At 28.6% G+C, this 27,742-nt stretch overlaps 5 protein-coding genes across 5 annotated transcripts; 3 read left to right on the top strand and 2 right to left on the bottom strand.

Annotated features, from left to right (window-relative positions):
* Window positions 1-29: 29 nt before the first annotated feature.
* Window positions 30-2,148, bottom strand: GO595_000965 (uncharacterized protein; the record flags this gene model as incomplete). Its single annotated transcript, XM_067923367.1, has 2 exons — window positions 30-33; window positions 542-2,148. The coding sequence occupies 2 exons, from the start codon at window positions 2,146-2,148 to the stop codon at window positions 30-32; spliced, it is 1,611 nt and encodes a 536-aa protein (XP_067778908.1).
* Window positions 2,149-2,225: 77 nt separating this feature from the next.
* Window positions 2,226-2,672, top strand: GO595_000964 (RanBP1 domain containing protein; the record flags this gene model as incomplete). The annotated part of the gene is made up of 1 exon (XM_067923356.1): window positions 2,226-2,672. The coding sequence occupies one exon, from the start codon at window positions 2,226-2,228 to the stop codon at window positions 2,670-2,672; it is 447 nt and encodes a 148-aa protein (XP_067778907.1).
* Window positions 2,673-4,930: 2,258 nt separating this feature from the next.
* Window positions 4,931-6,826, bottom strand: GO595_000963 (Laminin A family protein; the record flags this gene model as incomplete). The annotated part of the gene is made up of 1 exon (XM_067923345.1): window positions 4,931-6,826. The coding sequence occupies one exon, from the start codon at window positions 6,824-6,826 to the stop codon at window positions 4,931-4,933; it is 1,896 nt and encodes a 631-aa protein (XP_067778906.1).
* An 11,751-nt stretch (window positions 6,827-18,577) lies between these two features.
* Window positions 18,578-21,331, top strand: GO595_000962 (CRM1 C terminal-domain-containing protein; the record flags this gene model as incomplete). Its single annotated transcript, XM_067923334.1, has 1 exon — window positions 18,578-21,331. The coding sequence occupies one exon, from the start codon at window positions 18,578-18,580 to the stop codon at window positions 21,329-21,331; it is 2,754 nt and encodes a 917-aa protein (XP_067778905.1).
* Window positions 21,332-24,354: 3,023 nt separating this feature from the next.
* GO595_000961 (putative Elongation factor 2) lies at window positions 24,355-26,868 on the top strand (the record flags this gene model as incomplete). The annotated part of the gene is made up of 1 exon (XM_067923323.1): window positions 24,355-26,868. The coding sequence occupies one exon, from the start codon at window positions 24,355-24,357 to the stop codon at window positions 26,866-26,868; it is 2,514 nt and encodes an 837-aa protein (XP_067778904.1).
* Window positions 26,869-27,742: the final 874 nt, after the last annotated feature.

Genomic DNA, 27,742 nt, shown 5'->3' with positions numbered 1-27,742 from the left:
TATCGGTATTTCCAAGAACATTGCTTCTTTCAGCTTGTGTATGATAAAAGCGAAATTTGAAGGGGTTAGAATCAAGCCCAGGAACTTATCGGACATTTTATTTCTATAACATTCCAAATTTTGTTTAGATTTTTCATAAATGAACGCGTCCTTTTTCTTTAATTCTTCATCATTTAAACATTGGAAATCATTTAAAGTAATTTGTTGCATTACATAAGAATGGAAATTATAGACGACGTCATTCAATGTATAATCAGCGAAAGGTGCAATGAATTCCTTAATTTTTATCAAGTTTTCATTGATGAATCCCGAGAACGTTTCTTTATTTTCAAGAAACTCATTTTTACTTGATTGAATTTGTTGCAAAACATTTGGATTTTTCTGTAAGTATAACGTCAATATATAATATATCAAAATTGATAATGTGTCCTTATTTTTCCTTTGGATTTGATTATAATCTTCTTTAACATCATGTAATAAGATACAAGTCTTCGATATATTAATATCTAAACAATTGATATAATTAATTCTTCTTCGAAACTCAGCTTCAAGTGATGGAATTATTGTGTTCTTTTCATCCTTAGGAACATCGTTATATGCCATATTTAAATTCCGGATATAAGTCTCATGGATATACTTATGTTGTAAGATCATATTATGTTCATGATATTCAAAGAATTGTTCATAACCATTCGGTGAAGTTTCATCAACATCAAAGAATTCCATAAATTTATATATCGCATCGCCAACTATGGATGATTTGTTCTTCGGTAATTTCTCAATCTCTTCATCAGGTATTATTGGCTTCTTAATTCGAAACACATCAAAATCCCAAACTTCATAGCGGAAGAAATCAAATGAAACGCTTTGATTTGTTTGAAGCTTTTTTGCAACGTTTAATAATGTTCCATTAGTTAATACTAATTGTAAGACATCGGATAATAAAAAGATATCAGGTAATGAAAATAATAACAAAATAAAATGCGCTTTAAGTGTCGGTAATATATCATTAAGTTTAGGGCCTGTTAAAACATATTCTTTATTGTCATCAATTGATATTAAATCATTTAAAAATGGTTCAAATGGAAGAAGTTCGATTTTGGCGCTGTCATATTTAGGATATCGAAGTTTAATTTGATTTGGATGTAAGATAAAACGAAACAATTGCGCTAACATTTGTAAACAGCGCGCTGGTCCAAATGGTGATATATCTAAATAAAAAGTCGACGGTAATACGCCATACGCTTTTGGATTAGATATCGATGGAACTAAGATACTATCAAGAAACAATGTTTCAGCTCGTGATAAACGAGTTTCAGTGTCTTTCGATAGCGTAGTGAAACGACGGATAATAGTTCGTACATCGCTTGGGAATATTTCAATGTTTTCATGCATGTGATTTATCATATCAGATGCATATTCAGTTAGCTTGTCAAAGAAGATTTGTTGGTCATTTGGAAGTTTCGATAGACGTTGAAGCTCTTGGTCACGTACAAGTCGATATATGGTACTACCAATTGAGATTCGAAGAAATTGATTGATGCCTGAAGAATGAATATAGTTCTTAATACAATCAAAGAGCCAATGTTCTCGAAAGTTTTGTAATGTGGATGATGGAATATGTTCAGCAATGGAAAAAATAAATGATAAAAAACTTTCGCGGAGTTCAACGGCCCAATTATAACCAAAAAGAGCAGGAACAGTGGAACACACAAAAAATTCTCGAGCTTTGACACCGGCTGGAAGATATGGCGGATTATCTGGAAAATTATCAAAATTTAATAAGGCAAGTTTTTCGGGTAATTTATCCAATTGTGTATAAAGCTCTTTTAATAATTTTGTAATGTTTGAACGATAAGAACTAATACCTGATAATTCAACAAGTCGTTCTGCAATTTTGAAACCATTTGGTTTCATAAAAGGAAGTTGTGATGTGGATTGTACATTTGAAGAAGAAAGCTTAAGGAAATAACCAGTACGAAGTGAGGTTAAACATCTGATTTCTTGTAGGCTTTTGACTTTATTTAATAATTTTTTTCTAAGATTTGTTAGTTCATGATTTTTAAGTGTAGTCGTAGCACCTACTTCTTTGGCTTGTCGATGGAAATCAACAAGCTCTCTTTTTATTGGAATAGGTGTTGATTTCATAAAAATTTGCAAAAATTAACGGTTTCGCTTTATTTGCACAGTCACTTTTTGGTTTAATATTAACAAACGTGCGGCAAATGGATGGGACCGAGGTAATTGAATCCGAATTCCCAACAATTATGCAAATTCCCAATGCAGACACTGATGAAGAAGAAATGTTCGCTGAACAAGCAAAGCTATTTAAATTTTCTCGTGAAAAAAATGAATGGATAGAAAGAGGATCTGGAATTATCAAAATTTTAAAGAATTGTGAAACTGGTTTCACAAGGATTTTGATGAGACAAAATCAAACATTTAGAGTTCGTGCAAACCATCATATACCATATCTTGGAAGTTTGCATGAATTACCTGGAAGTGGCTGTGAGTTCTCATGGACCGCTTTTGATTTTTCTGAAAGCAAAAATGAGGATAATAGAGAACTTTTTGCTGTAAGATTTGTTTTGCCAGCAACAGCAGAAAGATTCAAAAGCGTATTTGAAGATGCACAAATTTCTAACAAAGAATTAATGGAATCACAAGAGTAAAGATAATTAAAAAAATGTTTTTAAATTAATTTTTGTTACAACAAATAATTCAATTTTTTTAAAAAATGATTTAAAATACATTGTCATTAGATATAGAATATCTAATGTGATTTTATATGATGAATTAGAATATTTCTTTTTATATTGCAACATTATTGAAATGGCAAAAAGAAAACTATTCAAATATTTTGACAAAAACAGAAATTTGATGATATCATTTAAAAAAGAATCATTAAGTATCAAACGCTATAAAAGAATTTCTTTTTTGCAAAATATTCGAAATTTTGCTTCAGATTCTTTTGTTGATGATTTGACAATTAATCCCGAATTTTTTTTATCTTTTCAAGATTTTGAAAAAGAGCTTCAAGAAGGATTTATTTCACTTATTAGCTCTGACTACAATGCATTCTTACAACATTTACACAAGATTTCATATCATTTTATGATTCCAAATATTAAAATCAAATCTTACATTCAAATGTATCAAATATCTCAATTTGCTTTTCGTTTAAATTATGAACTAACAGTTCCAGACTTCAATGAATGTGCTCCATTTGTGATTCAATTATATATTATATTAACCTCCAATGATGATAATTTTTGTAATTATTTATTAATCAATGATTTTGGTAATACCATTGATTATTTACGCGAAGTATTACCTGCGGAGTTTCATCCATTATTAATGATTTGTATGTATAACTTATGCAGCATCTCAAATCTCATTCAAAACGGCGAGAAAGCTCAAAATTTTATAAAAGGAAAATTATTTTGTTTAACAGAAGAACATTATTATCTTATTCCACTTATTCTTATCAATATATTACGTAATCATTCCATCGATGACGAGGAAGTCAACAAAACATTTTTTAATATAATGACACACCTTATAATTAATGGCGATGAAACAACAGTTATTAATTCCATTTGGTGTTTATATTTCTGGTTTAAGAATAGTTATCAAATAATGGATGAATATATCACTAATTCATTTGTCCAAATGATATCAAATCTAATGAATACTGATAATGAAATTATTGTAGCGATTTCTTTATATATTTATTCGATAATGTTTTTTTCAACTGATCAAAAAATCATTTTTTATTTAGAGAATAATTTAAACATTACGAATGTTATAAATTTTATTAAATTCGATTCACCAAATATTTCGTCATGTGCAATTGTTTTGTGTAATAATTTCATCTCTTTAAAATTCGAAAATTTAAGTTGTTTCGAACAGAATAATGGTTTGGATGGTATAATGTGGACAATTGATAATGGATCTTTTAGAGCTAAAATCGAAGCAGGATTTTTGTTGATAACTTTCTTTCATTGTATAAATGATGAAATGTTTGATGATAGAATGAGCGATGAAATCATAAAATCTTTTTGCGATTTGTTGACAATTGGTGAGTATCAAATACAATACGCAATTTTGAAGTTTTTAGCTGAGGCTGTGATAAAAAATGAGTTCGTGTTGGAATGTTTGGAAAATGCGGAATTTGAAAATCTGGTTTTAAACTTGGAGTTGACTTATGAAGAATTAACAGAATTATCAAATGAAATTCTTCATAAGATTAATGAAAGAAGAAACGAAAGTGTTTAAATAAAATTTGTTTGATATGCTTTTTGTTTTTGATGAGACCAGGAAATCAGATTAAATCCCTTGAAAAACAAGGGAATAAATATAAATTTTTCTAAGAATGATTTATTCGATTTGGGAAAATTTATGATTAAATATATATATATTCTAATGAATATTCATTCGAATTGATATATTGTTCATTTAATTTCTGTAGAAATTTTCATACATAAATGAGTACATTAGTATATTGAATATAAAAATATCATTTTCATTAATATTTGATGAATAAATTAATAGAAATATTCATAAGGTCAATTTATTTCACATATTTTAAATAGAAATAAACGTCCCCGGCGACTTTTTGTGATATTTATATTATGAATAACAACATAAAAATATTATTATCTTCTCATTAATTTGGATCTTATAATTGGGAATGAATTTTTCATATTAACAATCTATTCGAAATATATTTACAAATATATAAAAATTCAATACGAGGGAAAGGTATTGACACTGTCCAGGTCAGAGTCTTTTAGCGGAAATACGATAAAACTTTTTGTAAGACAATTCACTCGAAACTGATCGTTTTTTTCTTCCAACTTTTGAATTTGAGTTTATTTTTAAACGTCTTCAAAACACATCAAACAAAATAAAGTTGTGAATATGGGTTTTATAATTTTTGTTTGCGGATGTACATGTAGTGTCCCACGCCAATAGCAGCACAAACTAATACCGCAATAACTGTTACTACAATAATCACTGGCCATGCCCATGATGGCGTTTTAGTTTCAGTCAACCAACCACCACCGCATTTCTCCATGAATGGACTATCTTTAGAACCTGCGTAACAATTCTTTGTTTCATAACAGAATCCACATAACTTATTCCTAGCGAAACAGTCCTTCTTATTATCTTCTTTTCCATCTTTACGAGCGCAGATATCAAATTCGTCTGATTCGAATTGTTCCCAAGTGAAGTTCCAAAATGCTGGAAGTCCATCGAAGTTAATTGGTGTGTTTTCTAAGTTCCATTGTGTAAAGTTCCAAGCTGGAATGCCATTCTTTTCATCATTTGGAGGTGATGCGAGTGCATGCATTCTCATTTTAGAAATAGCTTCTTTAAGACGTAAGCATTTGGAATCTAATCCTCCAAAGTTGTTACGATTACCATATGGTGTTGATGGTAATGGTCTAAGGTCATAACGTGATGCTATTTGTTGTGCTGGATCACCTTGTGAAAAGTTATCACGTTTATAATTGTTATAACGCATAAAGGCTTTGAATGTGTCAAAGTCGTTGATACGAGGAACTTCACGTTTCATTAAGAGATAACGGGGTGACTCATAATAGGAACGATAGGGACCGTAAATGCCAAGCGACTTAACGTATTCGGGGTACCCTGCAAGGTTGTACAAGTCTTCATGCCAGGGAACGTTAATGGAGGGGAAGTAGCTATCGTTCACTAATTGCTCGGTGACATCACTCATACGATAGGTGCCTGGGAATTGCTCAATGATCCATAAGAGGTCTTTAGTTGGCTTAACGCCAAATGTAAGTTGCTTAGAATCAACAATAACATATTGGTTGTTGTATGTGCCGGAATTGTGTTTGATGAATGTTTCTGCCCATTCTTTACCATTATCACATGACCACACGGAAAGGTATGCACGAACCCATGTGAATAAGCTTTGTGGTACACAGGCTTTATAAAGGTCATCATTGTAATTATTCAATGTTGTCTCGATGACAAAAAGTCCGGCATCATTGATATAAAAGTCATCATATGAAGAGATCTTTCCAATACGTGTTGACATTATAACACGATGTGCTTTGAATCCTGCATTCTCACTAAGATGAAGATTATACTCCTTAAGTTCTCCATGAAGTTCTCTGTAGTCACTCCATGCATCATGAGCGAAATAGATATCATCATATCCTGGTGTAAGTTTGACTAAACCAGTACAATGTTCACGGAATTCTTTGGCTGGTTTATCATCCTTGAAAATGGCTGCAATGTCAAACATATCGCCGGCTGATTGGAAGAACCAATGATCGAAAAGAGACATATTTTGTTCTGGATGACCTGATTCAGAAATTGCAAAATCATAACCAGCTACAATACCATGGAATTGTTGTAAGATTAAACCAACCTTTTGCCAGTATGGGCTTTCTAAGTAGGCCTCAACTGAGAGTTTTGTGTAATTATAATTTGCCTCGATAAAATCATGGATTTTTGGTGGATAAATTTGTCCACGTGGATAACCTTTGATATCTTTGATGAGGTTGTAATGATTGTAAATTCCTTCGTGTGCAAGATAACCTTCAAGGAATCCAGTGCAATACATAATGTCTGCATCATCGTTGCCTTCAATTCCTGTTATGTGCATCTTGTACCAACCAACAGCATGAATAGAATTGTTGTATACCGCATATGCTACTGCGCCTGTTGCATTCTTGTCAACACCTTTCTTTAAGGTAAATGCTCCATTAACCTTATAGCAGGTGGCACTTGTGACATTGTACAAGACTTCAGAGACAGTAAGTTGGAGAAGAAGGTGCAACAACATCTGTATCTTTTGCTTTCAAATGTACTCTGAATTTTCTGATGTTTACTCAGATCAATGAAGTCATCGTTTTGAACGTTTTAGAAGACGTTAGACAACTTAAAGTAAAACTTCCTTGTGAATTTTTTTAAACATTTAAAATTCAAGCAACAAATTAAATATTTATCATTGGTGGTACAGAATTAAAATTCAGATGAGTTTTTATATAATAATGTGATGAAATTGATTTTAGAAAACACCTACTTGAGCTAGCACTTTTTGTTCATTGGGTTTTTGTCAAATATCAGTTATCGAAATGGATCAAACAGACCTATTGAATTCGTCACTTGCCTTCGGGCACTTGACCTTGAAGAAGCAAGACATTTTCTTGCTAATATGAGGTTAATGACACCTGTCTAACCCCAGCGCTAACACGTTCCGTTTCGTAGTTAGCTGCCATGGTTAGGTACATATTTAATTTAATTTTCTTTTTGCTTATTTTTAACATATTGTCTTTTTCTTCATGTGAATTTGTTAGGTGTGCGTTTAATCCTGTGTGTTTGTGATGTAAAACTTATTTCTTAATTGATCATAATCAATTCATTTGCGTATTAAAAAATATTTAGTATGAAAACCTTTCTATAAGCATATCTGTTGTTGTTTCATTTGTACTAAAAGGATAGTTTAGGTGTTAAAAGTCTTTTACGTAAAGAAGTCTTCTTCCAGCCCCTCGATTTATTAAACAAAGATAGTGAATTTGAGTCTGACCAATGGAATGTAGGATTATTTTTGAATTTAAAGATGACAAACAATTTAATGCCACGCTAAGTCTTAAAGCAGAACGAAAAGAAGCTTTTATTGAATTTGATGAGGTATTAGAAAATGATTATACTAAATGGATTTTTTCTTTTTTTCAAGTTATGTTAGATGAAACAGATCCCACAAGAATTATTTTAACTGGTACGTATAATCCAGGTTGTATAATTTTTGAAAACGAAGGTGAACTTAATAATTATTTTCAGTATTTGAAGCAAATGACAAGAATCATTCCAATTTCACCACAAAATGTATCATTTTTAATAGCTTTGAAAAATCCAACCGATTTACTCGAAAAACAGGAATATACCGTATACATCGATATTAATGCTTTCGATCATTTTATTGAAACTCAACTTATAGTTTGGCCAAATCTTAATATGGCTGAAATAGGAATCTTAAAAGAAGATGATTTTCCATGGGATCAATTTTTCTCCTCAATTTTTCAAATTAGTGTTGATCCAAATGATCCACTCCAATTAACTCTAAAAGGAAATGGCACCACAGGAAGTTTTGTATTTTCCAATATGCAAGAAGTTACAACAGTTACATCACTTTTTAATAATTTTTTGCAATTTTCATCGATATCTTCCAAACATATTTCATATCGAATTTCATTTAAGTCACAAAAATACATTGGCAATGATTCCATTATAGCATCACAAAGACTTGAAAAAGACAATTTTATTTTCACCGAATACATCAACAAAAATCTTAAAATTAATCCCAACGCTAATACCAAAATACCCAAAGAGTTATCATCACTTTATCAGCGTTTAAGTTATTCATATTCTAACAATGATCAAAATGAATTACTTCAATCAGTCACAGATCTTTACACATATGCATTTGATCATCCCACAGATTTTGATGTAACACTTAGTGACATTCCAATTCCAGCGATTTTAAACTCATGTTTATCACAGCGAATGCCATTACCATTACGCGAGTCAACTTTATCTTTCTTTACTAATACATTTAAACAAAGTGATACGTTATTACTTAAACATATGATAAATGAAGGTATAATACCAATTTTACGAAGTATTATCTATGAAAGAAATAATGAATTAACATATATCGCATTAGAATGTCTTGGAAACATTACACGTGATTCAATTGATTCACGTGATAATGTATTAAATGTATTACGTAATGAAGATTTTTATTATTTTATAATTGAAACGAATAACATAAAGATACAAAAATCAGCTTCTAAATTATTATATTCATGTTGTATATTTAATGTTGATGAAAATTTATTTTTACGACTTTTACAAATTTTACAAAATTGTCTTTTACAAGGACCTCGAAATATATATCATATTTTACTTGAATCAATTTGTTCTTTAATAAATAGTAAAGACACAACGAAAATGTTTCTAAATGAATCTAATTCACAAGGTAACATTCCATTGTTATTCTTTTCTTCATTTATAATGGATGATGATCCAAAAATTGCGATTTCTTCAATATCTTTTGTGATAACACTAAATTTAAATAATGATAAAGCTGTTCCTATTAATTATGAGCAAGTAATTTCATTATTTAATAATACGAATAATTCAATTGTGTTTTATGCTTTAAGACTTATTGCAAATGCAATAGTATTGAACGATGAATTATGTGAATTAATAGTTCAATCACAAAATATAAAAATTATTTGTAATATCATTTTGGAAGGTACAGGCAAAAATGTAATAGAAGCATTGTTGTTATTATCAAATTTAGTGAGAAAAACTAATAAAATGCAATACTATTTACTAATGAGAAATTATAATTTGGTTACAATGTTTGTTGATGGTTTAAGTTTAGAAGATCCATTTTTAGTATTATCATTATTATCAACATTAGATAAAATGCTAAGTAATGACTTGGAAAATGGACAAATTAGAAAACAATTCGATGATGCAAATGGTGCCGAAATAATTCAAATGTTAATGGAAAGTGAAAATGATGATGTCGCTCAAAGAGCGATGATATTCGAAAGAACGTTCGTTGAAAATAATAACCATTATCAGTTTTGATTATAATAAAAGAATGTATTTATTATCATTTTTAAATTTTTAATACAGTTAACTTTCATCAAAAAAAAAAAAAAAAACGACATCTTTTTTGAATGATTTACTAAAAAATAAAACTGTTTCAACGGATTCAATGCGCGTTGAAAAATTGTGTTTCAATTAAACCGTAATCCTCTGCAAGAATGGAATCATCGACAAAGACTGATATAGAGAAGAATATAGTTGAAATGGAGACGTTTATAGGAGATCAAGAAGATAAAGCAGCTAGTGGTAAGACATCTAGCTTTCCTTATGATTTTTATCAAAAATTAAATTCCTTAAAATTACTAAAAATTCCATCTAATATTTCTGATGACGTGGTTAAAAGGCTAGTTGGCCTGCAAAGGAAGGTAGATAATTTACACAATTTTTTTAAAATGGTTATTGATGCATTAAATAAATATAGTGAATGCCTTCCTTTTTGTTGGATCATTTACTCCAACAACGTTGACAGACTTAAGGCAATGGCAGATATATTTATCAAAAGACCAATCCAAGAAACTCAAGAAATTATTTTCCCTCCTATGAAAGATACCATCATTTCAACGTTTCAAGTAATGAACATGTACACTAATGAAAAACCTGCAAATGACCCCAAAGCAGATTCTAACAGAATGAAATTTTTCAAATCTTTTATTTTACCAACATTTGATGTTCATGTCAAATCCTTTACAGAAGAAGAAAATTCAGAACTTTTTTCAGATTTATCACATCAAAATTTGGATATTTTGAAAAAATTTTCAAATTCTTTTGCATCAATGAAAGCTAAGTTTATTGACCCTCAAAATGTCAATAAAATCATTCAAGAACTTGTATTTCATCAAGAACTTCAACTTGAAATCTTGGAAGAATATGCCGAATTTATCAAATCTGAAGATATCAAAGAGATTTTCAATAATAAAGATTCTGCAAATACCACTGGGCTCAAGCATCTTCTTGCTTTTCGGAAGCTTTGCCGAGTGCATTACAGAGATAATCCAGAAAACATTGATGAAATCAAAAATATTATAATGTCTCTTGATGATCCAACTCTTCAAGCCATTCTGATTTTTGCATATAGCTTCGACACTAAACAAACGTCTTATATTCGTGAATTTTCTAACAACGACAACAACATGCTACTTATGCATCTTCAGCATTCGGTTGTTGCGTTTTCTCCACTTTTTCTGAGCATCAACACAAATGAACTCAAATCTTTAGCGTTATCGTCAATACGAAGGAAAAAGCGAAACAAAGGAACAGGGAACAAATCTGATCTCATAGGATTCTCCTATTTTATTGTTAAGTCTCCAATTTTATTTTCACATTTAATTCTTGACAATAATGACACAAATATATTTAACCAAGAGATGAGAATTCATCGATCTGAAAAGTCAGAATGGACTATTGGACAAGCCAAAAGATATATTGATTCCATTTTACAAATCTTAAACCATGACTCACATATCATTGTTATTAAAATAATTTCCAAAATCCAAAAACTATTAATTAGCCATCTCCAAGGCATTGATCATGACTTTCTAATTCATAACTTTTTAAATGATTATTTACAAGATTCTGAATCATATGATTATAATTTAAATCTTGCTTTTCAAATCATTGATAGTTCATCATTTTATTACTTAAGTGATGAACAAAAGCACAAATACATTGATTTAATCTTTAAAAAAACGCAATCAAAAGATAATAACTTTTTCAATGAAGCCATAAAACAAGCGAAATATTGTTTAACTAAAGAACCTTATTTATCCTCCAAGTTAATTCCACCTATCTTAGATAGTTTAACAGAACACTTTACGTCTGAAGATATTCCTACACTTGTGACAATATATTGCATAATATTTCATCAAGAGAATTCCGATGAGAAAACATTAGAAAGAGTTATTGGTATATTACGTGAATATCTTCGAAGAAATCAACGCGATTATATAATGTTAAATGCGATTATTTCGATTTTATTTGAAGAGCTTTATTCTGATCATGAATTTGTTAGTAATCGATTAATAATATTAATATCTGATTTCTTTCGGAAAGATGAATCTAATTTAAAGCCATCGAATGAAATGAAAATTGTTTCAATGTTTCCAAATTATTTTGGAATTATTTGCGAGAAATTTCATACTTCAAATGATTATGTTGAAAGCAAAACATATTTCTTTGATTTATTAATTTATGATTTTATTGTTCCTTTAATAACGAATAAAACTTGTGAAAATAATTTATTCGAATTTTTAATGGATACTATTGTTGATACATTTCTTCAATATCCAAATGGTGGCGATTCATTTTTTAAATTCATTAATTCGACAAAAGACAAAATTGTAAATGATAAAAAACATATTTTCGATTGTACTATTAATGAATTCCTTTGTTATTATAATCATCCATTAGAAGAAATTGATCCGGAACAACATAATAATTGTTACATAATAACTAAAAACACTTTGCAAGCACTGAAATATCAACAAAATGATTTTATCATTTCAACAAAAACTAGAACTGGTTCATCGAAATATGAAATCGAATGTTTTGTTCCTACTTTTGATAATGAACCAATTCATAATAATGATAATTCGTTAGAGCCAGTAGACATAGTTGAAGATGAGTTTAATCAAACTTTTACGAATTGCGTTAAAGAATGTGTAACTGATGAACAAGCAAATCAAATTATTAATAATTATTTCGACTTTTTGAATGATTCGTCTCAAACAAAAATTGAACACATAAACGTTCCCCGTTCAAACGTCTTACCCAACAAAAGTGACACCCCCCAACAAATAGAAGAAATTAATAATTTATTATATGATTCATTATCAGCAACAGCATTTTATTATTCAGTATTCCCAATAAAACATCAAGATGTGATGAAGAATTCTGATGATACAATTATATTTAAACCTCCATCATCACTTACTAACATTTCTACATCGAAATTATTCCAATTACAAATACGAGAAACATTAAAAATTGGGTTTTTATATGTACAAAATGAACAAATATCACAAAATGATATTCTAAAAAATGATTGGAGTATAACATCTGATCAATTTCGAAGTTTTGTTAAGTCAATTGGCGAAATAATTGATCTTTCAACACATACTAATTTCGATGGAAAACTTGATTCAACTAATTTTTCGAATGGTCGTTATCATTTATATTATTCTGATCGAAGAATCGAAGTATTATATCATGTAGCACCTTTAATACCAACTGATCCAAAAGATGAACAACAAATTTATAAGAAAAGACACATCGGTAATGATAACATTCACATTGTATGGACTGAGAATAAAATCGAATATGACCCAACAACAATTTCATCTCAATTTAATGACGCACATTTAATAATTTATCCTTTGAATACCGAATTTTATAGAGTCCAAATACGGAAAAAAGATAAAAATTATTTGTTCGGCCCGTTGCAAGGTGAAACTATTGTGTCGAAAAAGGCGCTGCCAGAGTTAATAAGATGGACTTCGATATTTAGCGATAGAGCCGCAAGAAAACATTCGATTGCTACTAATATGGAGAAGTTGCCCTCGCAAATGTTCGCTGAATCATTGATGGAAATTAGAAATTCAAAAAGCAAAGAAGAAAAGTGAAATATAATTTACGCGATTAATAAAGTTATCTTTAATCTTATGTTATTGTGTACAAGAAAAATAATTTCTTTTTTTTCATTTTTTGCTGGAAATAGTAATTGCATTAACTCGTATAAAAACACAATTATTATGATTCTGTTATTGTTTTCAAAAACATTGATTTGTTTTCCGAAATATGAGGGTTAATCACGAGATGCATACATTTTAAGTAGTCCGACAACAAAGTTTTAGATAAATCATAAATTTTTATATAGTTTTTTAGCAAATAGAAATTTTAACATATATTTAAATATGAATTAATGAAAATATGTAAAGAAAATGAGGAATCGTATTTCCAGGGCATAACGGTCGTTTCCATTGATTTATTGTATAGTTTATGCTTTCAAATTCTTTGATTTTTTTTCGATAAGTGACTCTTTCCGCCAAGTGAAATTAAATTAATAAAATTGAATACGATTAGTGCCGTTTTGCATCATATAAAATTAAATTAAAAAAATTGAATGCGATAATTGTCGTTTTGCATTGATCAAAATTGAATAAAAAAAATCCAATTTCATAAATCATCTTGTATATCTAAGATTGAAAGTATTTTATTATCGTAACAATCATAAACATGTGAACTTTGTTTATGTGTATAAAATCAAATATATATTTCGTATATTAATATAAATGCAGCAAAAAATTGTCTATTAATACAGATGAAATAGAATATAATAAAAATTTTGTTGAATTCTAATTTGATTAGATATATGTATGAATCGTTTAATTCGTATTTTTTTTAATTTATTATATATTCTTTATGAAATATATATAACATATGTGATATCACATGATCAAAATTTGTTTTGATAAAATAAAAATTAAGATTAACAATTTCGTTGTCAAATAAATAATAATTTATATAAAAAACAAATATAAGTTGATTAATTTCATCGAGTGGGTCTATGTGTGTCAGTGTGTATATCCATAAATTGTGAGATTAACTATATGTAATTAGGTATAAGCTATAATATTTTCATTCTGGTTTTAGTCAACTTATATAGCACAAAAAAAAATTCATATAATTATCACATCAGCGTATAACAAAATCTACATTTCTGATTTTATTTTTTGATATAGTAGTGTGAACAATATCAAACTACTATTATAATGTGTAAACAATATCAAATAATAAATAAATAGTAGTGTAAATTATATTTGAATCAGTGAATAAAATAAATTAAATAAATTTTTTATAAGCTTCTGGTATGATATATGCTAATATCATGATTATTACTATTATATATATTATTACTATTATATTATATAGTATAAATACTACATAGTAGTGTACGTACACTACATTAAAAATTCGTATTATGTTTTATTATATAAAAAATCAAATTTCAATATCTACATGATAGATGATAAATCTTATTTTTATATTCCTTATATAATTTGAGTGGTGAAAAATATTTATATATATATTAAAAATTAGAATGTTATTTTATAATAATATTAAAAGATGTTTATTAACTTTTAAAATAACTTGAAAGGAAATAACATCACATTTGGCTGATTTCGTCATTTAATAATATTGAAGAAAAATGATCAAAAAATACGTTATTTTTGGCTTAACATACAAAAAAGGGTGATCTTTCTGTGCATCAGGGTAATATTCTTTTTCATGGATGATAATACCATTGTACGAATACCAAAAAACGCACCGCGTCACGAAGGGTTTTGATTTCATCAACATTACTATATTCTTCTGCAATGATCGGTGGAATATCATAATTAATTTGTTGGATCTTGTTTTTTGTTTATGGTTGAACATATATATATATAAAACATTGTTGTATTGATTTAATAAATGTTGTAAAGTGTTTTATCCTTTCTGTTATAGTAATTGGTAAAAATGCACTCATAATTGAAACATATCCTATCTCTATATCTTGAAGAGTAATAGCGCGATTACGATCCATTGTAATTTAAAATTATCTGTGTCTGATATAAGAAAAGAATTCAAATAATTGTTTTGTGATGTCAATTTTGGCGGGGATAATATTATTGGCGAGTATTCCAGTTTTCGGCGGGCTTTTACCATGGATGGGACCGTTTATGACGACCGTTATGCCCTGGAAATACGATTCCTTTAAATTTATACGCCCGTATGGGTATTTTATCTGGTGTAAGCTTAAAATAAGAGTGTTCGGATCTATTTATAAAGATCAAGCTATACCATTACATAAAAAAACTGTTTTCACTCCATTTACGATCAGAAATTTAATCATGAAATTTCATAAATTTAAGTAAAAAAAATCAAAAATTATCGTTTTTACTCCAAGCGAATGATGTGCTTCTTCTCAAGTAAATGGCAAACTCCATCTAATGTTTGATTCAAAAATTCGGGGTTTTGAAGTTCGCGTGAAACATATCGAAAGATAGAACGGCAAGAAAATCGATAAAAAAATGATTTTTTTGTGTTAACGTTAACACAATCACTCCTTAGTGAAGTGAAAACAGGAATATTGCGAAAATTACAAAATTAAATCGAAAAAAATTTAATAATACAAAGTGTAGACGTGGGTTATATTGAGGTGTCGTTCTACAGTTTTTTCACTGCAGTCGATTGTTTGATGTAATGAATAAAAGGAGAACGTTTAAGAACGTTTATTCGCTTCACATTTGTATTCAGTGAAAAAGTGAAGTAAATGACGATACATAAGAGATATGGATGGAATTTTCCCTTTTGAAGATTTTGAAATAGAAAAAAACACATCAATTATTGCCTTTGCTCCTAACCCAACTATTCCAATTTTAGCATGTTTAACTTGCGATTCGGTTTCAATTCGTGATTCATTATCATATTCAATAAAGCAAATAACTGAAATTAAGCGTTCACAGGAATCACTGCATGAATATGGTCCAAATACTTGGGTTCAATGGTTTGATCAAGAAAATATAGCATTTGGAACTTCATCAGGAAGAATCTTCATATCTAAACTCACAAACAATTCATTTAATAAAATCCAAGAAGTTAATATTTCTCGTATAATTTCAACCACATTTGTTGCCTTTAATTGTGTTGGTATATTCACAACTCAATCAGATCTCTTTTTTATAAACATAGATGGATCCATTAAATACCAAGCAAAAATTTCTGACGAAGCTTCAATTATTCGTTATGCAACATTTTCTCCACCATCTACAATTACATGTATAATCAATGGAACTCCAAGTTTTTTATCACTTGATTTATCATCATTTCAAAAGAATTTTAAGCCATTAATCAAAAGCATACCAATTAATAATATACATTTAACATCATATAGTTCAAAACGAAATCTAATTTGTGTTGAAGAAAATAATAAAATACTATTAATCAATTGTAGTCCAAAGAAAATTGCGCCATTTGAACTATATAAATCACCACGAAGAATTCCAATAATATATATGGAATGGGTTATTCATGATAATTATTTAATCTTAATAAATGAAGAAGGAGAAATTATAATTTACTATGATAATTACTCAATATATAAAGTCACATTTCCAAATGTTAAAAAAGGGTTTATATTTTGTTATGAACCAAACACTAATCGAATTATTTATAAAGATCAAGAGTCAATAAGATTTATTGGCTTCATTAAAGTCAAATCACAATTCATCTTTTCAGCACATCAAGTAATTGATGCGATTCTATCGAAGACGGTTTTTAATAGTAAAAGTGGATTTTATCCAATAACAAATGTTTCATATCATTCTGATTTAGATATCCTACTAATTTCTACGCCAAACCAATTTTTAGTAATATATAAAGATAAAACGATATCGAAAATCATTGAAATTAATATACAAAACATTAATATATTCAATGAATTTATAGTAATATTTTCGAAAGATATCATTACAATATTTGATATTTATGAGTTAAATATAATATTAAAAACAAATTTCCATTATTCACCTGAAACTATTTCAGTCTTTGATAAACAAATGATAGTTACAAATCCATATCATTATACAATTATCCAATTATTTGAAGATGAAATTAAAAAAGACTTATTAAAATGTGGTAAATATTACATAAGTTTTAATCATAAACATTCGAATGAGAAAATTCGAAATGCATTTTATTATGATAATGAATCACCAATTATATATTATGATGATGGTGATATATATAATATAAAACTAAAACAATTCATTTGTACAGATGTAATTTATGCATTTCAATTTGATTCTCCACCAATTATCTTTATGAGATCGGAGAACTTTATATATATTAATATAAAAAGCTTAATAATGAAACTACAATGTAATGGAATATTAACAAATGGAAACATATTATTTAGCCCTAAGGAATTAGAATTTGGTAAATTTGCATTAGATCCTTATCGATTTGGTTGTTATATATTAATAAATAGTTTAAACGAAAAAGAAACATTAGAATTATTATTGAATTCATATCGAAAAAAAGAATATTTCAAATATGTTTTATTCGAAACATTTCATTTATCTTTTGTATATAATATTACACAAAATGTTATTAATTTTTTGGATGAATATGTTCAGCCTGGTTTAATTGCTGAAACATTTGTTAATGTTTTACCAAATCTTAAAAAAGAAAATTTAAATTTGTTTTATAATGAAATAAAAATAAATTGGGATAAAATATATCCTTTAATACCTAAAAAATTTAGAACAAATTTCTTAATAAATTTAAATTATAAAACTTTTTTAAGTCTAGTTGATAATCATCCAAAGTTTATCGATGATGAAGAACTTATTATAAAGTGTATTGTCGAAAAGAAATTTATTCGTTGTTTTGTTTTTACTTATAACAAATCAATAAATTTCTTTTCTTATTTTAATGAGAATTCTGTGACAATAAAATTCGATTTGAAAGAAGCAATAGAATTATTCGAAAATGAATTTGTTGAATGGGAAAACTTTGACGGAATTACTAAAATATTAAATTTCTTTGGAAGTTCATTACAAATTGTGAATTATAATATCCTTTCTTTAAGTATTTTCTTAATAATTAAAGATCAAAATAAAGTAAATTCTATTCTATTAGTTGATGATGATTTACTTCAAGAAGCAATGAATTATATTAAAATAAATAATTATAAATATTCCAAAATTCTTCAAATTGCTTTAAAAAATAATTTATAGTACGATAGAGAAATAACCGTTGATTTTCAATGTATAACTGCTACGATATGGAAAAAAACTGTTGTCGTGATTTGAGTACGTTAACAAATTGCCAACTCACTTCACTGTCACTTTTCTGGGTCAGTTTTAGATCAATGACAGTAACAATTGAATCAATCGTGAATGCTGCCCAAATTGTTTCTCAAGGTAATGTTGATGGTATGCAAGGTGCTTTAGAACTACTTAATGCATGGGAATCTGATGATAATTGTATACTTATTGCATGTGAAGTAATTTCCAAAGGAAATGATCCTTCTGCAGATTTCTTTGCAGCTACAATTATGGATCATAAAATCCCATTTATGTGGAATAAAATTGATGATGAAACTAAAGAACCAATTAGACAATTAATATATCAAAAGATGCATACATCCAACCATATTCCTACCATCTATGCCTTATGTAGATCACTTTCACATATCGCATTATATGAATGGCCTGAAATATGGGAAGGTTTTTCACAGTTAATTTTACCAGAAGAAGACACAGCACAAACGTTTGCACTTTTAGAATCATTTTTAAATGATATTGAAGAGTCTCCAAACATTACAGAAAATCGCCGCCAATCACTTCGAAATCAATTACGACAACAGCAACGCGCAGAGAAGTTATATTTACGTATTCAAAATGCGCTAAATAATCCCGACTTTCATATTCCAGCGTTAAGTGCATTTAGTGCAATTTTATCATGGTGTCCCATGCAATTAATTAATGGCAATGTTATTACTCTTTTATGTACAGCATTTTTAGCCAACAGGAACACGATTGATTTATCACTTAAATGCTTGACGACCATATTTTTAAAGCGTACAGATTCTGTCCGCTGTTTTCATCATCATTATTCTATTTTATTAGAAACTTTTGCGACAGTTAAATATATTGATAGTGAACAATCGATTACTACATATAATAAGTCGATTATTTTTTTACAAAAGATCTTTTATAAGTATTTACATCCATTATTTTCATTATTAGAACATATTATTGGAAGTCCAATGGCACAACATTTAAATCATTTATTCCAAGTCATTTTATCATTACCAACTGATTTAATCACACGAAAGTTTTGGTTAATTTGGTCACAAATCGGAATACAACTTACGAATGAACAAATTGGTTCTGATTCACATATGAATCATATATCGCCATTCTTTCTTCCATTAATAGGATCAATTCGACAATCATTATATTTGAACTTACAATTTGCTATCAATGAAGATGGTATTCTTCAAGAAGAAGCACGTAATTGTTGGGCTAAATGGGTCGAATATGATTATCAAACAATGTTTCAATTCTTAGGACAACAAAATCCTTCACCATCATTATGTTATGCATTAGGATGTCAAGAACTTGTACGTGCATCTACGCAAGAAATGGGTGAAATTAATACATTAATCCAAGAGTTATTACCAGAAGGAGAAATTCGATTTGATTCTACTTCAAGTGATAATTCGAAATATCATTTAGCATTTTTATATGGATTAAGTCGTGCTTCAACATTTTTATTTTCGATGGATTTATTTCCTAAATTCATTGAATATTGTAATCAATGTTTACAAGACTCGAATGAACATGTTTGTAATGCAGCATCTTATGCATATTTATATACAGCACAACATCATCCGGAATTATTTATAAAGAATGAAATGGAATTTACTGAAGAATTAATATCACAAACTGAATTCTTTATACATCAATTATCACGAGAATCTTCAATCCGAATGTATCAATGTATTATATCAATATTACAAACAATTCAATCTGATTCAGTCGTACAATATTATCAACAAATGTTTAAGAGTGTTAGTGATGCATTATCTGATTCGAATGGTTATATAGTTGAAACCTCATTAATAATTATTAGTGAATGTGCAAATTTGGATTATCTTAAAGATAATGAACGGAAACAAATATATCAAAAAATTGTACCATTTATATATCCACAAGTATTAAACATTGCAAAAATTATAATTCCAGATCAAACTAAAACTCCGGAATCAATTGATTGTATCTTAAACACAATCTTTTCATGTTTTTATGCATTAGATTTCGATACAGATAAACAACGAATTTATGAAATAATTGATTTATGTTTAGCACGACAACAAATACTTCCAAGTTATTTCACGTTTTTATGTAACTTAAGACAAATATTTCCAGATTTAGGTGAAAGTTGGGAACAAATCTATAATTGTTTTATATTACCAGCGTTACAATATGAGCCACCATTATTATCTGAAGTTTTAACATTAATTTCACGATTTAAAGGATCGAAAGTAGACTTTGATTGGTTCATTCGTTTATGTATTGAAGCATTAACAAACTTTGACCGTGAAATTAATATATCTTCTGTGAAAGCTTTGATTAGAGTGTTCCGTGAATTAGATACACCTGTGTTTTATCAATTGTTAAATACTTATGGCGTCGAATTATGTTCTGCAATATTCTTCGCTATGTTCGACTCAATGCATAAGTCAGTGTTCGATTATTACTCCAAATTATTGTTTAAAATTTGTAGCTTCCTAGTAAATCAAAATATGCAATCAGAAGAATGGTTATCATTAATAATTGGTTCATTACAAAGATGTGAAGTAGAAGAACCTGAAGAGGGACTTTTCGTAAACTTCACAAAATTGTTGAACCGTTTGGCTGTGGAACAAAATAAAGATGACTTCCAACAGGCATTAAAGGACTTCTTGATTGTGATGAATAGAGTGTCCCCGGGAGACGAGAAATTGTTCTCAAGCAAAAAGTTTAGAATGAATGATATCTTGTTCAACGGCGGAGGAATGATACAAACAAATATGTTCAACAGCGACCAATTTAATGGGTTCAGGTTCCAGTTATAAATTATATCTTCAAAATAAATAAAAAGTTAATGTTAAAAATATTTGTTAAAGACATTCGAATGCGAAATGTTTGGTGCGAAGGAAATTCTTTTGTTGTTGCAACATTGTAATATATGTTTCGATGCTTCGCTAAAGAAATTCATTTTGTTGTTTGTTGATTATTTGCAATGATAAAAATCAGTATTTGGCTTCAGCTCAGAATTGATTAAAAAAATATTTTAATGTGTTTTAATTACAATATAATTATATTTGTGCATTAAATTTATCCTCTTTAAAATCGCCTTCTTCAATATTTGTTATTGATGTTGTTGTTACATATGTATTCATTGTTTCCATTTCATTTTGTTCCGAACTTTCGGTTTCGTTTTCATTACTTTTCTGTTTTTTATTTCGTATACGAATTAACAACACAATAAGTAATGAAATTATAATTAAAGCGACAAAAGCTAAGCAAACAGCAATAACAACAATCGCTTAAATTGCCCACGATTTGGCTTTTCTGATTTCTTAGAGTATGAACATAGTTGCATTTTTGTGAGTTTTTGAGATAATTCTAAATAATTTAAATAAATTTTAAAATTTGAAACATTTGATATTATGTAACCATTTGTGATTTCTATTATGTAATAAATTCATAAGAGGAAAAACAACATTCTTCATGAATAAAGTAAATTGAGAAGCTGTGTTCATATTTTTATGAAAAAGAAATCAGCAAACAAGAAGCAAATAGAATTTCTTAAAACTCTTCAAGAAATTGTGTTTGGTTTACACGAATCTAATATTGAATTATCTGTTCAAACGATAATGGATTTATTTAATCCAAATTTTGTAGATACCTTTAATCTAATTCTTTGCAATTTAATTTATGAATCTTTTTCTTCACAAATTGACCAAGCTAAAACATTTATTAACTTCATTAAATTAATTAATACTAAAGAAAAAAAGAAAAAGAAAATAGAAAAAGGTTTATTCCAAATATTTTCTCAATTTCTTTTTGATAAGAATTCACAAGAATCTTATTATCTCATTGAAGAAATGATCAAAAACAAATTAATAAAGTCTAAAGTTGTTGAAGATAAGCCTATTTTATATTTTGCACAATATAAAAAAATTGAAGAAACAGAACGATTAAAAATTTCATCACGATTTAAAGAAGAATTTTTTAATAATTTTGATGACTTACGAAGAGATAATTGGAGTCTTCATAAGAAATTTGTTTCTGAAGGGATAAATCAATTAGAAATTGCAAAAATAATTCGGAATGATGAAATTGAAAAACTTCAAGAAATTTCAACAAAAAACAATTTCGATTTTAATCAAAAGATTCAACCATCACTATATGAAAGATTTTCTTTCATTAATACTATGAATGTTTCATTAATTGATTATTCAGCATTCTTTGCATCAATAAAATGTTTTAAATATTTAATGTTAAATAGTTCTGATTTAACAAATACATGTAAATATGCTATTGCTGGTGGAAACATCGAAATATTTCATTTATGTGAACAAAAGAATTCATCTTTAAATGAAGCATATGAAACAGCAATTAAATTTCATCGAAATGATATTTTCCATTATCTTTACGAAGATAAAAAACTAGAAGTTAAAGATTTAAATGAATTAGGAAAGAAATGTATTTTATATAATGAATTTAATATTTTTTCATATCTAGAAGATAAAGGAATGAAACTTAATCAAATGTTTATACATGAAGCATCAAAAGTTGGTAACTTATTCTTGATTAAATATTTATTAAAAAGATATAAAATGCCGAAAAATATTTTGTTGTCTGCTGTCGAATCACGAAACATTGAACTTTTAGATTATATCATCGAAAAAGAAGGAATAAGTTTTAATCCTAAAAATTTTTATTTTTATAATTTGAAAATTGTTTTCTTTTTTTAATGTTTTATGTTAGTATTTGGTGATATTTTAAGTGATTTCAAACACCACTTATTATTGCATCTATAAATGGTTATACTGATGTTGTAGAGTTTATTTTGGAACAACAAGGTGTTGATAATAATATTGCTGATGATTTTATGTTTTATTTAATTTTAGTTTTGTTGTTTTAATATTTTATAATAATATTTGGTGTTTCTTTGATATAATTTTTACAGCAATTATGTGGGCTTCTCAAAATGGTTTTTATGATATCGTTAAGATATTTATCTATCATGAAGGAACCGATATTAATGCTAGAGATGTTTTTTTATTTTTGTTGGATAATTTACTTTACTTCAAATTTTGAAATTATATTTGGAATTTATTAAAATTATTTAATAAAGCGTTTTTATTAGCAGTGAAGAATAATCACTATGATATTATCAATTTGTTTATAACTGAGAAAGAAATTGATATAAATACAAAAGATGATTATGATTTTCTTTTGAAGTTTACTTTAGTTATTTGATTTTTTAATATAAAATTTGGAATTTAATCAATTTATTTAAAACTGCCTTAATGATTGCATCAATTCTTGGATATGATGAAATTGCTTCTTTACTTCTTAACCAAAATGAAATAGATATTAATGCTAAAGATGTTAATATATTTTATTAAAAGTTCTTTTCTATAAAATGATATTTAAAATAAGTATTTAAAACTTAATCAAATATTTTCAAACAGCTCTTATGCTTGCATCAAATAATGGTCATTCAAATATTGTAAAACTTATTGAAGAAAACAGTGATTAATCGCAAAAGATTTTTTCATTTTTATTATAATTCATTAAATCAATAATGAGTTAATATTTTTATACTTTTTTTTTTTGATTAAATGAATAATTTTAAAAAAGAACTTAAAGTCATTATGAAAAGTATTGATGAAAATTATGTTTTTTTCATAAAAAAATATTTTTTCTCCTGTTAGTATCTAAATGTTATATTTATTATGAGCATGATCAAAGCTTAAGATATTGACAATGATAAGTTCTCTTCTTCTGAAGACGTTAATTCACATCACATTAACCGCCTTCAAAGATTTTAACGGTCGAGAGATGGTCCTCGCACAAAATCTAAATGTTCAAAGTCACAAAAGAGCAAATTGACAAAATTCTTTCAAGACCAGACCACATGTATAATTTTTGTATTCTAGCGCATGTTGATCATGGTAAAACGACTCTTTGCGACCATTTACTCGCGACCAATGGCATTATTACAAAAGAACTTGCAGGAGAAGTTCGGTATATGGACTGCCTTCCAGCTGAACGAGAAAGAAACATTACTATGAAGACTTCGGCAATCTCATTATTATCACGAAAAGAAGAAGATTTATATTATTTTACAGTTGTAGATTCGCCCGGGCATGTCGATTTTGAGGCAGAGGTTTCAAATGCGGCACGTCTTTCAGATGGGTGTATTGTTTTAGTTGATGCTGTTGAAGGTGTTTGTGTTCAAACTGAACTTGTTTTACGTGTTGCCTTACGTGAAAAATTAACTATTGTTTTAGTTATTAACAAGATTGATAGACTTTTTCTTGAAATGAATATGGATCCAATACAAGCCGAAATTCATCTTCAGCAACTTTTAACAGAAGTTAATGCAGCCACTGGTCTTGACGAACCACCATTTGATCCCACTTTAGGCAATATTATTTTTGCATCCTGTAATGGTAAATGGGGACTCTCACTTCCAAGCGTTGCACATGAATGGGCTCCAAAGCTCGGAATTACAGAAGAGAAATGTTGTGAATTATTTTGGGGTAATCATTATTATGATACAATAAATAAGAAAATTTTGACAAAACCACCACAACCAAACTCATTTTCCTTTTTTGCTCAAGGGATTCTTAATCCTATTCGCAAGGCTTATCAAGAACTTGAAGATCTTAAAACATTGTCCAAACGACTTGGAGTTCAATTAGGACCACATGACACACGGATATCATTACTAGCGAAGTGGCGTCCATTGTCTGTATCTTTAATCACTGCTGTTTATAAATTTTTGTCCATACCAATTATCGCCCAAGAAAAATCCATCAAAACGATATGCCCAAACATTGAACAATATCCAAATCTATATGAAGGCGTCTGTAAAGTTGATAGTAATGCTCCAACATTTGCATTTGCTCCCAAAATTGTTCATGGTGGAATTCTTCGTTTTCCGCCGCATTCGAAGCAATTTCGTTTTGTAATTTATTTACGTGTATACTCCGGCGCAATTAAAATCGGCGACAAACTTTATGCGAAACATTTAAAGTCGAATGAAGATCATGAAATATTTATTGAAGAACTTTACATATTTATGGGTAATGAACTAATTCCCATAAACAGAGCACCTGCAGGATCTATTGTTGGCATAGGTGTAAATGAGCCCATATTAAAGCAAAGTACATTTTCTTCATTATCAGATTTCCCTTTATTTGAACCGACAACTCATTATGCTCAACCTATAATAAAAGTTTCTCTTGAGGCTAATGACTTAAAAGAACAAGAAAAGCTTGTTAAGGCCGCGGAGTTGTTAGCGAGAATTGATCCAGCAGTAATCATAAGTAACGAAGATAACGGTCAACTTTTGATGAGCGCGATGGGTGAAGTTCACTTGCAGTTTTGTGTAGACGAACTGAAAACGTTTCTGTCAAATGTTGACTTTAGTGTGTCTGAACCTATCGTACCTTGTAAAGAGACTATCATAGAGTCATGTAAAGAGCAAACAACATCAGTAGGATCAACGACATGTTCATCATCATGTTTTTCATTATCTAAAGAAGCCATCGAAATCATAGAAAGTCAACCCAATTGGAAAATCGAAGACCTAAGAGTGAAATTAGAACCAGTACTTGGTGATATTGCACAAAACATTATTATGTGTACCTCAACAAACTTATTAATAGCTAATCAAAGCCTTTCCAAATATTTCGATTCATTAATAGCAGGATTCAAGTTAACGGTCGTTTCGGGACCGTTATGCGAAGAACCTATTTATGGTGTTGGGTTTATCACTTATTCAGTTGGTACACGGCAACTTACGTTAGAATATTTATTACAAATGGATGATGAGACAGCATTTACACCCATGGCGAGTAATTCACCATTAATGTTTGGAGAGACTATTTGTTGTGCGAAAGAATCATTTCGTAATTCATTTTTATCATCGCAACCACGAATACTTGAGCCGATGTATCGCTGTGAGATCCAAAGTGATTTTACAGTGATTGGTAAAGTTTATGAAGTGTTACAACAACATCGATGTAAAATCGAAGAAGAGAAACAAAAAGAAGGCGGAAACTCGACATTGATATCATCGTTCTTACCTGTTATCGAGTCATTTGGATTCCCTCAAGACTTAACAAGTAGAACATCAGGTAAAGCATATCCGCAGCTGATGTTTTCGCATTACGAGTTGGTGACAGACGACCCGTTTTGGAAGCCGCAAACTGAAGAAGAACTCGAGAACTATGGAATAGACGGGAAAGAGCTAAGGCCAAACGTCGCAAAGAAGATCATCGAGTACATAAGAAAGAGGAAAGGAATTTGGAAAGAAAATATCGAATATAAATCAGATAAAAGAGCAACACTTGGGAGAATGAAATGAAATAAATTTATTTTATTTGTAAAGTCAGTAATGAAATATTAAATTTTGTTTTATTTTGTAATGGAAACTTAATGAATTTTAATCGTTTGGTGATAAATGGGAGAATGACTTCGTGGAAGTAAGACAATATTGTAAATGTGACTGCTATTAGCTAAATTAATTTTTGGTTACAAAATATTTTTTTGGAAATTGGATTTAGACCTGGTCTGATCTATTGAATTTTTTTGGTTACTCATTTGGAATTAATTTCTGTTACTAAAATATTTTATAAACTTTATGCAAATAATGTTATTCATTTTGAATAATGAAACATAACTGCTAGGTATTGAAATAAAATAATACTATTTGCCTTTTACAACTAAATTGTTATATACAATCCTTCAATTTATTTGTTGTTGTTAATAATAATATATTTTTTATTGCAAGCAAATAAAACATGCTTAATAAGCTTAATCTCCCTAGTTTTATAACAATTTTTATGAGGTGCTTAATTTCGAGAATTTTTTTTAACGTTCATTGAATTTTCACATCACATTACACCGATAGGAAAAGAAAAATATGAGCAGATGTTCCTCGTTTTCAGAAACATATAGAAGACTACAGAAAGCAGAGAAATTTGTAGATCCTTCGATTGAGGAAGGATATGAGATACAATATGATAAAGAAATTTGCATAGAATTTAGGAATGTTGAACTCAAAGAAGGGGAAAATAGATACATCCGCTTTAGGATATTAAACAAATTTGGAGACGATGACAATTTATTAGATGTAAGATTCGAAATTATGGATGACTCAGATCTATTTTATTTTCTTGTATCAGAAATAGACGAAACAGGCTTTGAAAAAATTCGTGAGAAAGATCAAATTTTGATTG

Source organism: Histomonas meleagridis (genome assembly GCF_020186115.1).
Source record: "Histomonas meleagridis strain 2922-C6/04-10x chromosome Unknown contig_118, whole genome shotgun sequence".
Taxonomy (NCBI): Eukaryota; Parabasalia; order Tritrichomonadida; family Dientamoebidae; genus Histomonas; species Histomonas meleagridis.
This window is presented reverse-complemented; position numbering and strand designations above follow the sequence as displayed.